The sequence below is a fragment of the Jaculus jaculus genome, chromosome 11 (genome assembly GCF_020740685.1).
Source record: "Jaculus jaculus isolate mJacJac1 chromosome 11, mJacJac1.mat.Y.cur, whole genome shotgun sequence".
In the NCBI taxonomy this organism is placed as follows: Eukaryota; Metazoa; Chordata; class Mammalia; order Rodentia; family Dipodidae; genus Jaculus; species Jaculus jaculus.
The window spans coordinates 40,471,082-40,485,499 of NC_059112.1; the positions used below are offsets into that span (position 1 = coordinate 40,471,082).

The following is a 14,418-nucleotide window of genomic DNA, read 5'->3' on the forward strand; positions in this document are numbered from 1 at the left end:
GTTATATATCTTCAGGGGGAGCTTAAGTTGCTAGGTATAGCTCTTTAAATTCTCAGAGTAACCATAAAAGTGATCCTAGATGTTGGGTTTGCCTGCTGTGAGAGTATTCTAGTAGGCTGAGTGGAAGAAAACACAGGCAAATTCTAAAATTTAACTAAACAATGTACACATTCAATGAAAACCAGCACAGAGTATTTATGAAAGAGTAGGTATGATAACAGATCCTCCAACAAAGTCACTGTCCCTAAGGATTTGTATTGCCCCACACCCTTAATACTGTCAACTGAGAGGCTGAGATTTCTGCTCTGTAGAGGATTCCAAGATTAGCTTGTGGGCTGGAGAAATGGCTTAGTGGTTAAGTGCTTGCCTGTGAAGCCTAAGGACCCCAGTTTGAGGCTCAAATCCCCAGGACCCACGTTAGCCAGATGCACAAGGGGGCGCATGTGCCTGGAGTTCGTTTGCAGTGGCTGGAGGCCCTGGCACACCCAGCCCATTCTCTCTTTCTCTCTATCTGCCTCTTTCTCTGTCTGTCACTTTCAAAAAAAAAAAAAAAAAAAAGATTAGCTTGTGACCAAGTGAGACCCTTCCCCAATGAATGACAGAAGAGGAGACAAAGCACTATAAATCAGGAAGAAACATATAACAAGCACAAAATATATCTTATTTAAGAATGGGAAATCCAAGCTGGTCATGGTGGCACACACCTTTAATCTCAGCACTCAGGAAGAAAAGATAGGAGAATCACTATGAGTTCAAGGCCAACCTGAGACTACATAGAGAATTCCATGTCATCTCCGTGCTATAGTGAGACCCTACATTGGGAAAAAAACAAAGAATGAAAGGCAAATCTTACCATCTATCAGATTTAACACATAATGTACCCTGACATGGAAGGTGCAATTAGCACTTCCGTTTCAAGCCAATACACCAGGCTTATTTGGCAGGTAGTGACCTGGTATAATACCAGTTACCTTTGGGGTTAGCTTTGGTCTCAGTTATGCTGCATACCCACGTGGGTCCCTCTTAGCTGTGCTGTAGGCTCAGGTAGGCTGGCTGGGTTGGTGGGTTGCTGCTCTGATCACCTGTGCCGGGTGCTGTGTAGGTGAGTTCCCTTCCCCAGATCTATGGTGTTTGCTGGCACTTGCACTGGCTGTTGGGGGTGGGGGTGTGGATGGTAGCTGATGTTCTCCTGCTGCTCAGCATGATACTCTTCCTCACGAGCCCCTCCACTGGTCCTTGCCATCCTCCCCTTCACATTTCTCAAGTTTTCCAGGAGGCTGGTGTGAGTGGAAAAATCCCTTCACCTGGCTTTTCCTGTGTCTCAGGCAGAACCAGATGACCACGGCATGGGGACATGGTTCTGCCACTGCTGAAGCCACTTCTGACTGCTTCTGTGGTTTCTAGATGTTCTAGATCTCTCCTACTTCTCTGCTGTGATTGATGTTTTTTCTTTTTATTTATTTATTTTTTTATTGACAATTTCTATAATTGTACAAAGTATCCCATGGTAGTTCCCTCCATCCCTCCCCCTACTTTCCCCTTTGAAACTCCACTCTCCATCATATCCCCTCCCCCTCTCAATCAGTCTCTTTTATTTAGATGTCAAGACCTTTTCCTCCTATTATGATGGTCTTGTGTAAGTAGTGAGGTCATTGATATCCAGGCCATTTGGTGTCTGGAGGAGCACATTGTAAGGAGTCCTACCCTTCCTTTTGCTCTTACATTCTTTCTGCCACCTCTTCCGCAATGGACCCTGAGCCTTGGAAGGTGTGATAGAAATGTTTCAGGTCACTGCCATTTGAAAAGAGAAGCTTCTCTTCCTTAACCAAAAGTGAGAGTAGCATTAACATATGGGTATGAACTTTAAGAGAAATGCTTACTGGGCAGTTTGGTGAGCATAGTATATACATTTAGCCAGAAAGCAGCAGATGTTACAGCCCTAGGGCTCATGACTACACCTGTTGTAAGTTTTTAGTATCAGGGATGTATTCTCTCCCATGGAGTGGGCCTCTAGTCCAATTAGAGGGTAGTTGTTTTCCCTCATAACAAGTGTGCTACTATTGCACCTGTTGGCTCATGTGGCTTGGCTGGCCAAATATAAGGCTTGCAGTGTCTACTATTGAGTATCTTTACTGGTGGTTTCTCTCTCTCCCCCATTTAACTGCATGCAGTTGGCTTTTTCAGCTTTCTTTCAGCTGGTCTACATGGAGGAGGCTTTCAGTTCAGCTACAACCAGATTTCACAGTAACCTCGCAATCCAAATATGTGGAATCTTCAGTGACAGGGTCTTACCATCTATTCCTGGTGGGAAACCAAGGGCCTCAGCATGGCCTTTAATGTTTTGGGGTATCAGGGACCTCCCTGGCCAACAACTCACTGAGGTATCCCATCCCTGGCACTGAAAATTTTCTAATAATAATCTATGGCTCCTGTGTGTTCTATTGTCCAAAAAAGTAGGTTTCCATATGACTTATTTATATCCTATTAGATTTTGCTTAGCCCTCCCTCCACCTTTCCTTTACTCAATCTCTTCCTCTGACCTCACTTACTCCTTTTCACCCCCATTAATCTGTTCTACTTACATGTATACAATACCATCCTATTAACTCCCCCCCCACACACCCTCCTTTCTATTCCCTTTATATGTCCTTTCTAGCTTACTGGCCTCGGCTGCTGAATTTTCTTCTTAGTCATAAAGAAGTCCAATCATTTTTAGCTGGGGATAATTTCTTATATACCTTCACTTTTTAGTAGAAGAGTGTATTTTGTTGTTTTTTTTCTTTTCTTTTTTTCCCTCCCCTAAGGTGCTTTGGCATGGTTCTTACACCACCATCTTAACCAAAAGTCCTAGACCTCTTTCTTGTGTTCTTCTAGGAGTGAATGCACTTCATGGAGTTCATAGATTATAGGAGGAGGGACCCAGAAACCTCCAGCCCTGATGTGGCAGAAGTAGGGGGATTGCTGTACAGTTGAGACCAGTTTGGGACTAAAGTGAGTTCCAGATCATCTGGGCTAGAGTGAGATCCTACCTTGAAAAAAAAAAACAAACCCAACAAGTACCCCAAAACACCAACCAAACAAGAAACCCTAGAGGGGCTTGGTGGTACATGCTTTTTAATCCCAGCACTCAGGAAGCAGAGGTAAGAGGATCACTGAGAGAGAGTTTGAGGCCACCCTGAGACTACATAATGAACTCCAGGTCAGCCTGAGCTAGAATGACACCCTACCTTGAAAAACTGAAGGAAAAAAAAAGTCTCCTAAGGGTCATCTTGCCTCACAATCTGGCTGTCCTGGTAACTATACTATTGACTTCCTTCAGTCTTAGGCCCACATCTATAGAATGCCTTTCAGTGTTGTTGCTAAGCAATTTCATCCCAAAAGAAGTATTCCTTAGTCCTGGGAATTTCACGAGATTCAGGTCAATAAATCTGCAAGACCACACCCCAAGGTGATAGAAGCAGTAAAAAACTGTATAGCAGTATTTTACAAATACTGACTAGTATTTGGAAGGAAGTTTCTTTAATTGAATCAGGAAAATAGCCTCTCCTTAGAAGTGGAGGGAGGTTTAGGAGACTCAGGAGGTCAAGTTCTGGGGAGCTGAAATTTAAAGGTGACGATCTCTCTCCTTAATGTTACAGAAATAAACCAGGGACAGTCCGACCAGCTGAGCTGCCTGCAAATTGTATAGCGTGCTCTAGAGATTTGGTGTCTGTGACCCTTCATCTATGCTGCAGTGGGCTTTTCAGCCATCCATGTTTTGTAATTAACCCCAATAAAACTCATTGGTTTACCAAAATTGGTTTTGGTGCAATCATGCTTTGGTGCCCAATCTAGGATGAACAGATGTGTGTTTTTTTTTTATCCCCAAGGATAAAGTTTCACTGATCAATTGTTTAAAAGTGAGGACAGAGCCAGGCATGTTGGCACATGCCTTTAATTCCAGCACTAGGGAGGCAGAAGGGTGAGGACTGCTGTGAATTCGAGGCCACCCTGAGACTACATAGTGAATTCCAGGTCAGCCAGGGCTAGAGCAAGTCCCTACCTCCAAAACAAACAAACAACAACAACAAAAAGGTTGTATTTTAGGCAGGAGAGACGGCGCAATTGTTAAAGGTACCTAATGGCTTAGGCCCAATTTTCCAGTACTCAGTAAAGCCAGATGTACAAGATGGCACATACATCTGGAGTTTATTCGCAGTGACAGGAGACTCTGGTGCAGCCATACTTATTCACTCTCTTTCTTTCTGTCTCAAATAAATAAATAAACAAACAAATAAATAAATAAACTAATAAAAAGTGAGGACAGATTTAGGGCTAACCCTGTAAAAGCACATATGTTCATATGCAAACAAAGGAAAAGTAGGCAAAAATAAAGTGATTTTGGGGGTCAATTTTCTGTACCCTATGTAGTAAAAAACATGTAGTTTGAGTCCATGTTGTTGCTGGGTGAATTATGACAATGTCAACATGTTTTCTGTTCATTGCAATTGAGTATTTAGTGCAATAGCTGTAAGTTCCAGTTCTTGCGTTATAAAGTAGTTGTGCTCCAATACTAACGGTAGGATCTTATGGTCCTCACAGGTTTCTCAACCTTAGAATTTCAGATTCCTCAAAGGTAATACCGTTGAATCGACTTCCAAGGTGAGCAAGCAGCGTTGTGTGATGGCCACAGGCGCGTTCCCGCCCTAGCAGCCAGGCTCAGGAAGGGCGCAAGACTCCGAGAATCCTGAGTAGGCCCCGCAGGGGCGCGGAGAGAAATCCAGCCAATCGCGCAGCGGGAGGGCCTGGAATTCCCGCCTCTGGACGGCGCGCGCGCGCCCGCACCACGCACAGCACGCACACACGCTGCGGACGCGCGCGCGCAGGCCCAGCCCTCGTCGCCGCCGCCATTTTAGCTCCTGGTTCGGGCCGCACGGTGTAGGGCTGTTGTGGCGGGAGGGGTAGGGGTTTCTTGGCGAAGTCGCTGTCTGCCCTAGACGGTGTGTATCCGTCCGGCCGGCGTCTCTCCTTCTTGTCTGCTCCCTAGCCGGCCTCTCGGAGAGTCGCGAAGATGTCCAAGCGGCATCGGTTGGACCTGGGGGAGGATTACCCCTCCGGCAAGAAGCGTGCGGGGACCGATGGGTAAGGCCGGCCGGGGAAGGGCGCGAGGCCGCGCGGCCCGGGGCTTTGTTGGCTTCCTGACGGGGAGCGGGGATCACGGCCCCGGGGGTCTTTTGTGTGCGGGGTCGCTGGGTTGGGTCGCTGGGGGGATCTAAGTGTGCGGCGGCGGCGGCGGCGCCGAGAGGCCTATGGCGGCTGCGAGTGCGCCGGGGCCTCTCCTCCTCCTCCAGGCCGGGCCCCGGGATCGCGGGCCTCGCGTCTCCGCTGAGGCCTGCACGCAGCCGGGGTCGGGCAGATGGGCGGCGGAGTCCTGGGCCGTCCAAGGGCACCCAGCCCGGGGTCGCGCGCGGGCAGGCCTGGGCCGGGGGTTGGGGGAGGACGGAGACCCGGAGTGGCCTCGAGTGGCCGTGTTCGCGGTTTGGCGGGAGGGCGGGCGAGCGAGCTTCTCGGCCCATTCAAAAAGCTCTTGGAAGTGGCTGGGTGCAAACTTCCGCTCTCGGCCTGCTCCCGCCATCTCTCAGGGCTGCTTGGGTTCGAACTGCTGCCGGCCGAACGTGCCTCACTCTGGGGGTGGGAGTGGTGTACTTTTTCCCCCCTGCCCATAAGTTTTTATTTTTCCCTTCATGTTTTCTCCCCTTCATCAGTTTTTTCAAAATGCGGAGACGCTTTTCAGAAGGAAAAAAACCACGTTTTTAGTATTGCTAGAGGAATCGCGCCCGTGTCGTGGTGAGCCGGGAATGCCATACACAGAAGAATCATGGTGGCATCCTTTTTTGTTCTTTTCCTTGACCTTTTCCTAAAGGTACGGGATTATGGAGCAATTGAAGTAGTTGCATCAAAATCTTTTTTGTTTTTTTGGTCCATTGTAAGTTTTGACTTTTGGAGTACAGACCTCTCTGGGTGAAGGAAAAATAAGCCACCCCCCCCCCAAAAAAAAACCAAGTAGGAATAAGCAAATACGTTGCTTAATTATGTTACTTTACAGTATCCTGGAGACACGGAATCGGACATCTATGTATTGTGAAGTTTTGTTCACCTAGAAGTCCTTTGTGATAGATTTCTAGGTAATCTGTTTCAGTTGGAGGGTAGGCCATGTTAGGATGCGTTTTCACCTTGTATTGCTGTAAGTGGAAAGCACATCTGTCAGGTTTTGGGTTTTTGCAGCTGTGTTTTGGCTCACCGTACGAGGTAGGCATTGTAATCATACAATGACACAAGACAGGCTTAAAATAAAAATCCCAGACAGAAGTGTTTTTTAGCTCTGTCACAGATCCTTAGAGCTGGAAGCAAGTTTCAGGTGTGTGTTTCACACCTGAAGGAGGAAAGGAGGGAGGCTGGGCTACTTGTGTGCTTTCCATGCTCTATGGCAGAGCTAGAGTCTTGCTCATTTCTTTTGGGGTCTGTTTTCATGATATTGGGAGCACTTGGTTCTGAATTCCTACATAGTAAAAGTAAATTACTTGCCATATTTGGCTGTGACTGTTCTTTTAAGCGATCAGACTAGAATACAGAGAAAACTCACTAATAAGTGAGTGTGTTTGAGCACCAATCAAAAAGCTTTCCTTGGGATGTCCCATACTTCAGGTTGTGTGGAGATTTCCTTATTCTTGCAAAACATGTGTCCTTGGTAAAAACTGTAGCCTCATGATTATTATTTATTGTTTGCCTGTTAGTAAAGGGGCCATCTGTACAATACATGCCTTACATTCTAGGGAATTCTGGAGGATGGTTTTTTTTTGTTTGTTTGTTTTGAGGCAGACTCACTACTCCAGGCTGACCTCAAACTCACAGTGATCCTTCTACCTCAGCTTCCTGAGTTCTGGCATTAAAGGGTTAGTTACTAGGGTCTCCCTCACCCTTGCCCTCCCAGAGACTCACTGTAGCCCAGGCTGACCTGATATTCAAGTCCCAAGCTGGCCTAGACAAAGCTGTCCTCTTACCTTTGCCTCCTGAGTGCTGGGATTAAAGGCATGGGCCATCATACCCAGCTCTTATGATTTTTTTGGAAAATATTCATTTATTTGAGAGAGAAATGAGTAAATGTGCATACACTAGGAGCTCCTGCCACTGTAAATGAATGCATGTGCCATTTTGTGCATCTGGCTTTATGTGGGTACTGTGGACTCAAACCCGTCAGATTGCCAAGTAAGTGCCTTTAATCATGGAGTCATATCTCTAGCTCCTCTATGGTCTTTTTTTTAAATGATTTTTTTTTTAAAAAGTTTATTTGAGAGAAAAAGAGGCAGATAAAGAGAATGAGCACGCCAGTCCTCTAGCTACAACAAATGAACTCCACACACAGGTGCTACGTTTTGCATCTGGTTTAGGTGGGTACTGGGAAGTTGAACCTGGGTCCTTAGGCTTTGCAAACAAGTGTCTTAACTGCTAAGCCATCTCTCCAGTCCCCCCCATGGTCTTTTGAGTGCCATTTCTCATAACATTTTATTATTATTTATTTGTTTGAGAGCAGCAGATACAGAGAATGTGTGCACCAGCGCCTCTAGCCACTGCAGACAAACTCCAGATGCATGTGCCACCTTGTGTATCTGTCTTTAGGTGGGTACTGCAGAGTTGAACCTGGGTGCTTTAGCTTTCCCACCAAGCATCTTAACCACTAAGTCCACCACGTTTTTCTTTAGCAGTGAGTGTACAGTCTTTTTAAAACTTACTTTCTTCAAGTATTATTTTTATCTATCTATTTGAGAGAGAAGGGCAAGGACAGAGAATAGGTGCTGCAGGGCCTCCGGCCTGTGCAGATAGATATACTCCAGACACATGTGCCACTTTGTGCATCTGGCTTACATGGGTCCTGGGGAATAGAACCTGGGTTCTTTGGTTTTGTACCTTAACCTCTAAGCCATCTCTCCAGCTCTTTTGGTTTTTTGAGGTAGTGTCTCAGAGTGGCCTAGAACTCAAAGTGATCTTCCTACTAAGTTAAGTCATAAGCCTTCTAAGTGCTGGGATTAAAAGCCTGTACCACCACACCCTGCTAGTTTAAAATATTCATTGTTAGATACGGGTCCCCACCCCCACACACCACTTAGGTTTTTTTTTTTAAATTATTATTATCTATTTGTAAGCAGAGGGAGACAGAATGGGTGCACCAGGGCCTCTAGTCACTGCAAATGAGCTCCAGATACATGCAGCACTTTGTGCATTTGTCTTTGTTTACATGGGTACTTAGCAATAGAACGTGGGTTGTTAACCCTTTGCAGGCAAGCACTATAACCACTGAACCATCTCTTTAGCCCCCACTTGATAATTTTAAGGCACCTTTGTTGCTTGCTGAGGATACTGGAGTTTTTCTTTTCAGTGGCTTATGTATACATGACAGGATAGGCTTGTCCATTTTTATGAACCCAGCTGTCAAACACCACTATAAAGTTTCCCAGTATTTAAAGGCAGTGTAATTCAGTCAGACAGTGGGAGGTTTTATTGTATTTAGGCTGCTACACTACGGAGTAGGTTATTTGTTCTGGGTGTTTTAATTTTGGAGCTGGTTGGAGAAGTTGTACCCCCTCTTATGCACCTGGGATCTCTTTTTCCATAAACCCAAGTTTTTACTTGTTTTGTGGTGGTAGGGTCTCACTTTAGCTCAGGCTGACCTGGAATTCACTATGTAGTCTCAGGATCATAACCTACTTTCCTTTCTATTTGTTGGTTTTCCAAGGTAGGGCCACACTCTAGCCCAGGTTGATCTGACACTGTAGCTTGACACTGGCCTGGAACTCACAGCTATCTATCCTCTTCTGCCTCCACAGTGCCTCCGTGCCAGGCCTACCCACTCTTTTTTATTAGTTGCATAGCACTGCAGTTGCATAGGTGCATATAGCCCATATCCTGCTCATTGATGTGAGGTAGCTTCCCTGGTATCATCGTTTCGTAGATGAAACTATGATGGGCTGTTTAAGGCACTAGCCTGCAAAGCCAAAGGACCCAGATTTGATTCCCCAATACCCATGTAAAGCCAGGTACACTAGGTAGCACTTGGGTCTGGAGTATGTTTCCAGTGGCTAAAGGCCCTAGTGTACCCCTTCTGTCTCTTTGTCTTTCAAAAATAAAAATGAAGCCAGGCATGGTGAAAATGCCTTTAACTTTAATCTCAGCACTTGGGAGGCAGAGGTAGAAGGATCACTGTGAGTTCAAGGCCACCCTGAGACTAAGTAAATTCCAGGTCAGCCTGATGTAATTTTCTTTTTTTGTTTGTTTGTTTGTTTATATTTATTTGAGAGTGACAGACAGAGAGAAGGAGGTAGAGATAGACCGCAGAGAATGGGCGCGCCAGGGCATCCAGCCACTGCAAACAAACTCCAGACGCTTGCGCCCCCTTGTGCATCTGGCTAACGTGGGTCCTGAGGAATCGAGCCTCGAACTGGGGTCCTTAGGCTTCACAGGCAAGCGCTTAACCGCTAAGCCATCTCTCCAGCCCTGATGTAATTTTCTTAAAGGGAGTGATGTCTTAGTGTTTTAGCACTTAAGGTACTTGCCTTCAAAACCAAAGGACCCCAGGTTCAATTCCCCAGGACCCATGTAAGCCAGATACACATGGTGGTTCATGTCTCTGGAGTTTGCAGCAGCTGGAGGCCCTGCCAAATCCATTCTCTGTATATGACTCTCAAATAAATAAAACACTTCTTTTAAAATCATTTGTACATACTTGTGCACTTACATGCATAGAAATTCTGGAAATAAGATGGCTGGTCAAGAACAATGTTTATTTAGAATAATCTGCTTTTGATGGTAATTTATTTCTCATTAGCAATATTTTAGCACTGGATATTCCATATACAATTTTAGTTGAAAAGCATCGTTAAAAGCTGACATTTATGCGGTATTTGTAATATGCTACACAGCCTTGTAAGTTCATTACATATATTAGCTTAAATTTTTTGAACACTACACATGGCATCAATAGCCCCAATTTACAGTTGAGCCAGGATACTGATTAATATTGCTAATGTAGTACTAAGGATGTGCTTGACAGTTGTCATACAAATGATATCAAGCACTGTTTTCTAAATCACTATACTTCAGTGACTATAGCCAACCAACCTTGAAGCCCCTCCCCCAAAGGTGCCTTTTAAAAGAGAACATGTAAATGGACAAGAAGTCTGTGAGGCAGAAGTTTGAGCCCTGGGCTGGAGAGACCGCTTAGTGGTTAAGGCACTTGCCTGGAAAGCCAAAGGTCCCAGATTCAATTTCACAGTGCCCACAAGGTGGTGCATGCATCTGGAGTTCAGCTGTAGTTGCCAGAGGTCCTGGCACACGCATTCTATCTGTACCTCTCTCTCTCTCTTCCAAATAAATAAATAAAAATAAAGCCCTTGCTTTAAAATATTTTTAAAAATGTTTGAGCCCTGACTTGATTTTCTTTCTTTCGTTCGTTTGTTCATATTCTCTATTATTTATTTTGTTTTTAGAGGTAGGGTCTTAACTGTAGCCCAGGCTGACCTGGAATTCACTATGTAGTTTCAGGCTGTCTTGAACTTGGAGTGATCCTACCTCTGCCTCCCAAGTGTTGGGATTAAAGGCGTGTGCCACATCGCCCGGCCTCTTAACTGGTTTTTGCTGTGGATGGTGTGTTCTTACCAACATGCTTGCTAGTGTAGATATTATTTTATTGAAGCGCATTATATGGTTTATGGATTATTTTGTTTGTCTTTCTCTTTGCAAAGATAAGCTCCATGTGCGCCCCCCCCCCCCAAAGTAAGGTTTCACTCTAGTCCAGGCTGACCTGGAAGTCACTATGTAGTCTCAGGGTGGCCTCGAAGTCATGGTGCTCCTACTATCTCTGCCTCCTGAGTGCTGGGATTAAAGGTGTGCCCTACCACGCCCAGTTTAAATTTATTTCTGCTTTAGTTTCCTCTCCTGTCTTTCAAAATGAAGTGATGACTAGAAGCATGGATCCTTCTTTTTTTTTTTCTGCCCAGAGGTTGGGCCTTACTCTAGTCCAGGCTGACCTGGAATTCACTATGTAGGCCCAGGGTGGCCTCGAATTTATGGTGAAACCTCTACCTGTCTCCTGAGCGCTGGGATTAAAGGCGTAGGCCACTGCTTCCCCCCAAATAGGAATCTTTTATTTTTAGAATAGAGGCCATGGTGGCCCATGCCTTTAATCCCAGCACTGGTGAAGCAGAGGTAGGAGGAGCCATGAGTTCAAGGCCATCCTGAGCTAGAGTGAGACCCTACTTTGAAAAACTAAAAAAAAAAGTGTTCTTTACGGGTTTTCTAATGGTTAGTGTGTCAAGATTAAGATAGCTAGTATTCCCCTACCACCACCCCTGAATCTAGGGCCTCACATATGCTAGGCAACTGTTCCATTGGGCTATATCATCAGCTGTATTTTTAAAAAATTGAGGGCTTATGAGATAACTTAGCAGTTAAGGTGCTTGCCTGTGAAGTCTAAGGACACAGGTCTGATGTTCCTAGTACCTATGTCAGCCAGAGCCACATGGTGGTACATAAGTTCGTTTACAGTGGCTAGAGGCCCTGGCATGCTCATCCCCCCCATCTGCCTCTTTTTGTTTGTCTCAAATAAATAAAAATAAAATATTAAAGAATTGAGATAGGTGGGCCTTTAACTCACTGTGTAGTCCATATAGGACTTGAACTAGTGAGCATCCTGGTGCAGCTTATCAAAAACTGGGATAACAGGTATGTGGCACCAGGATATCTGTCAATTTGAGCCATTTGTGGCCAAATAGCACTTTTCACTTGGCTGGGCAAATTTCTTTATATTCTATTGTAAAGATTCCTGTTCACTTAAAAAAAAATTTTTTTTTTTCCGAGGTAGGGTCTCACTTTAGCCCAGGGCTGACCTGGAATTCATTATGTAGTCTCAGCTGGTCTCATACTCACAGGGACCCTACTACTCTGGCTTCCCAAGTACTGGGATTAAAGGCATTGTGCCAACGTGTCTGGGAAAGAGAGAATGTAGGTTCACTAGAGCCTTCACCAGTAGCAAATGAACTCCAGATGCATAAACCATTTTGTATATCCAGCTTTACATAGGTACTGGGGAATTGAACTATATAGTCCCTGAGTTGTTAGGCTTTATGAGCAAGCACCTTAACCTCTGAGATATCTCTAGCCTCCCATTCACATTTTGTGGTAATATAAGATTTATATCTTTTAAAAAATATTTTAAGAAGAGAAACAGAATGGGCATGGCAGAGCCTCCAGCTGCTATAACTCCAAATGTATGTGTCCCACTTTGTGCATCTGGTTTTACATGGATACTGGGGAACCAAACCTGAGTCATTTGGTAGTGCTTTAACTGGTGAGCCATCTCTCCAGCCCCATAAAATGTGCATTTAGTTAAATATCTAGACTAGAGCAAGAAAGAAACAAAGTCAGTGGCTGTTAACATATTTCAAACATAGGCTAAGACTTGAGTTTTGAATTATGAGGCTTCATTTTAGGTTTAAGTTACTATCTCTTTTTCCCCTGAAGTAGTCTTGCTGTAGCCCAGGCTGACTGGAAATCACTGTAGTTTCAGGGTGGCCTTGAGCTACCTCTGCCTCCTGAGTGCTGGGATTAAAGGCGTGTGCCTTCACGTCTGGCTTAACTTTATCTTTGATTTCTTTTGGATTTGGGCATTATGAGAGACTGTACTTAGTTCTAGCTTGTATGTCTTATAATTCTGTAATCAGTGAACACTGGACTGGAAGAAGGGGTATGCTGCGTGTAATAGATTTTTCTCCTCTGTAAGTATTTTTAATTAATTAATTTGAGAGAGAAATAGAGAATGGGCATGCCAGGGTCTCTTGTCACTGCAGACAGACTCCTGATGAATGTGCCACTTTGTTTACCTAGATTTATGTGGGTATTGGGGAATCAAATTTACACTGGCAGGTTTGGGCAAATAAGCCTTTAACCATTGGGCCACCTTCCCAGCTTCGTTCCTGGTAAGTTTGTATGGAGTAGATGGGGGGGGGGGGTGGACAGGGAGTTCTTGTTCTAGCCACCAAGGCTGACCTGCAGTTCCCTATGTAGTCTCAGGCTGGCCTCAAACTCATGGCCATCCTCCTGCCTCTTCTTCCTGAGAGCTGGAATTAAAGGAATGTGTCACCATGCCCAGCCATATTTGAAGGACAAGATCTGATACAATTCTACTCAATGCTGTCTTTTTAGCTGTATTCTGCTCAAGAGAATTAACCATTGATGATTAAGAAGAATGAATGTTCTGCTTCTGACACATGGCTCACATGCAGTGGGCCTTTTGTGTGTGAATAAGGAGCAGTGTAGTGTTTAGGGGCTGGCTTTTATGCAATAGATATTTTGTTGCCTCATTGTAATCTGGGTCCCAACACCTTGTGGCAAATTTGCAGTAGGAGCTGGTCTGAAGTAAAATAAATTAGAGTGTGCAAGAATAGGTTATGTTGTTTCTACCACCAGTACCTCAGATCATCAGTTACCACCAAAGTCATTCTGCTTGTCAGGTTTCTTATCACAGATTATTTGAAATTACTGTATTGATGACTATCTCCGCTTGATCTTAGCCAAAAGGCCAAGGACCATGTGACCCATCTATAGTAACCAGAAGTGGAACCAGAATCAATTTCTTAAAATTGGCCCAAGTTCAGTCAGATGGCTACCTTGCACAATAGTCATGTATATTTAAACAACTTAGTGTTCTGTGAAGCTTATTTTTAACATGAGTTTTTAAAATTTATTTATTTATTTGAGAGAGCCAGAAAGAGGCTCAGAGAGAGACAGTGGGCATGCCAATGCTTCCATCCACTGCAAACAAAGTACAGATGCATGCGACCCCCTGTGCATCTGGCGTACGTGGTTCCTGGGAAATTGAACCAAGGTCCTTTGGCTTTGCAGGCAAATGCCTTAACTGCTAAGCCATCTCCAGCCTGTGAGGCTTATTTTTAATTTGGCTGTATTTTATTTTATGGTTGACCAAGGTACATAGATTTAACTGTACTGCCAATGTTTTACTGCTGGTATGGCTAAAAATAGCAAGAACAGACAGTAAACACAAAAGTGCTTTTTAAAAATATATTTGATTGTGTGAGGGGTGGTGAGCATAACAGGACCTCTCAGCTGCTGCACACTAACTACACATGCATGTGCCAACTTGTGCATCTAGCTTGTGTGGGTCCTGGGGAATTGAACCTTGGTCCTTCGGCTTTGCAGGGAAGCACCTTAACTGCTAAGCCATCTTTCCAGCTCAGAAGTGCTCTTAATTTTAGTTTTCTTATGAAGCAGTATGCACTTAATGAGCAAAGTTGAAGCTCATATTCTGGAAGGTAAAAACAACTATAATTTCTTATGCATGTGTGAAACACTGAACACAGATAACCAAAA

At 44.5% G+C, this 14,418-nt stretch overlaps 1 protein-coding gene across 1 annotated transcript in view; it reads left to right on the top strand.

The window, feature by feature from the left end:
• Positions 1-4,882: 4,882 nt before the first annotated feature.
• The window catches only part of Dhx15 (DEAH-box helicase 15), a 62,640-nt gene continuing 53,104 nt past the window's right edge, over positions 4,883-14,418 (top strand). The window contains exon 1 of the mRNA XM_004656095.3: positions 4,883-5,121. Coding sequence (XP_004656152.1) covers positions 5,051-5,121 — 71 coding nt within the window. The 5' untranslated portion in view covers positions 4,883-5,050. The remainder of the gene's footprint in view (positions 5,122-14,418) is intronic.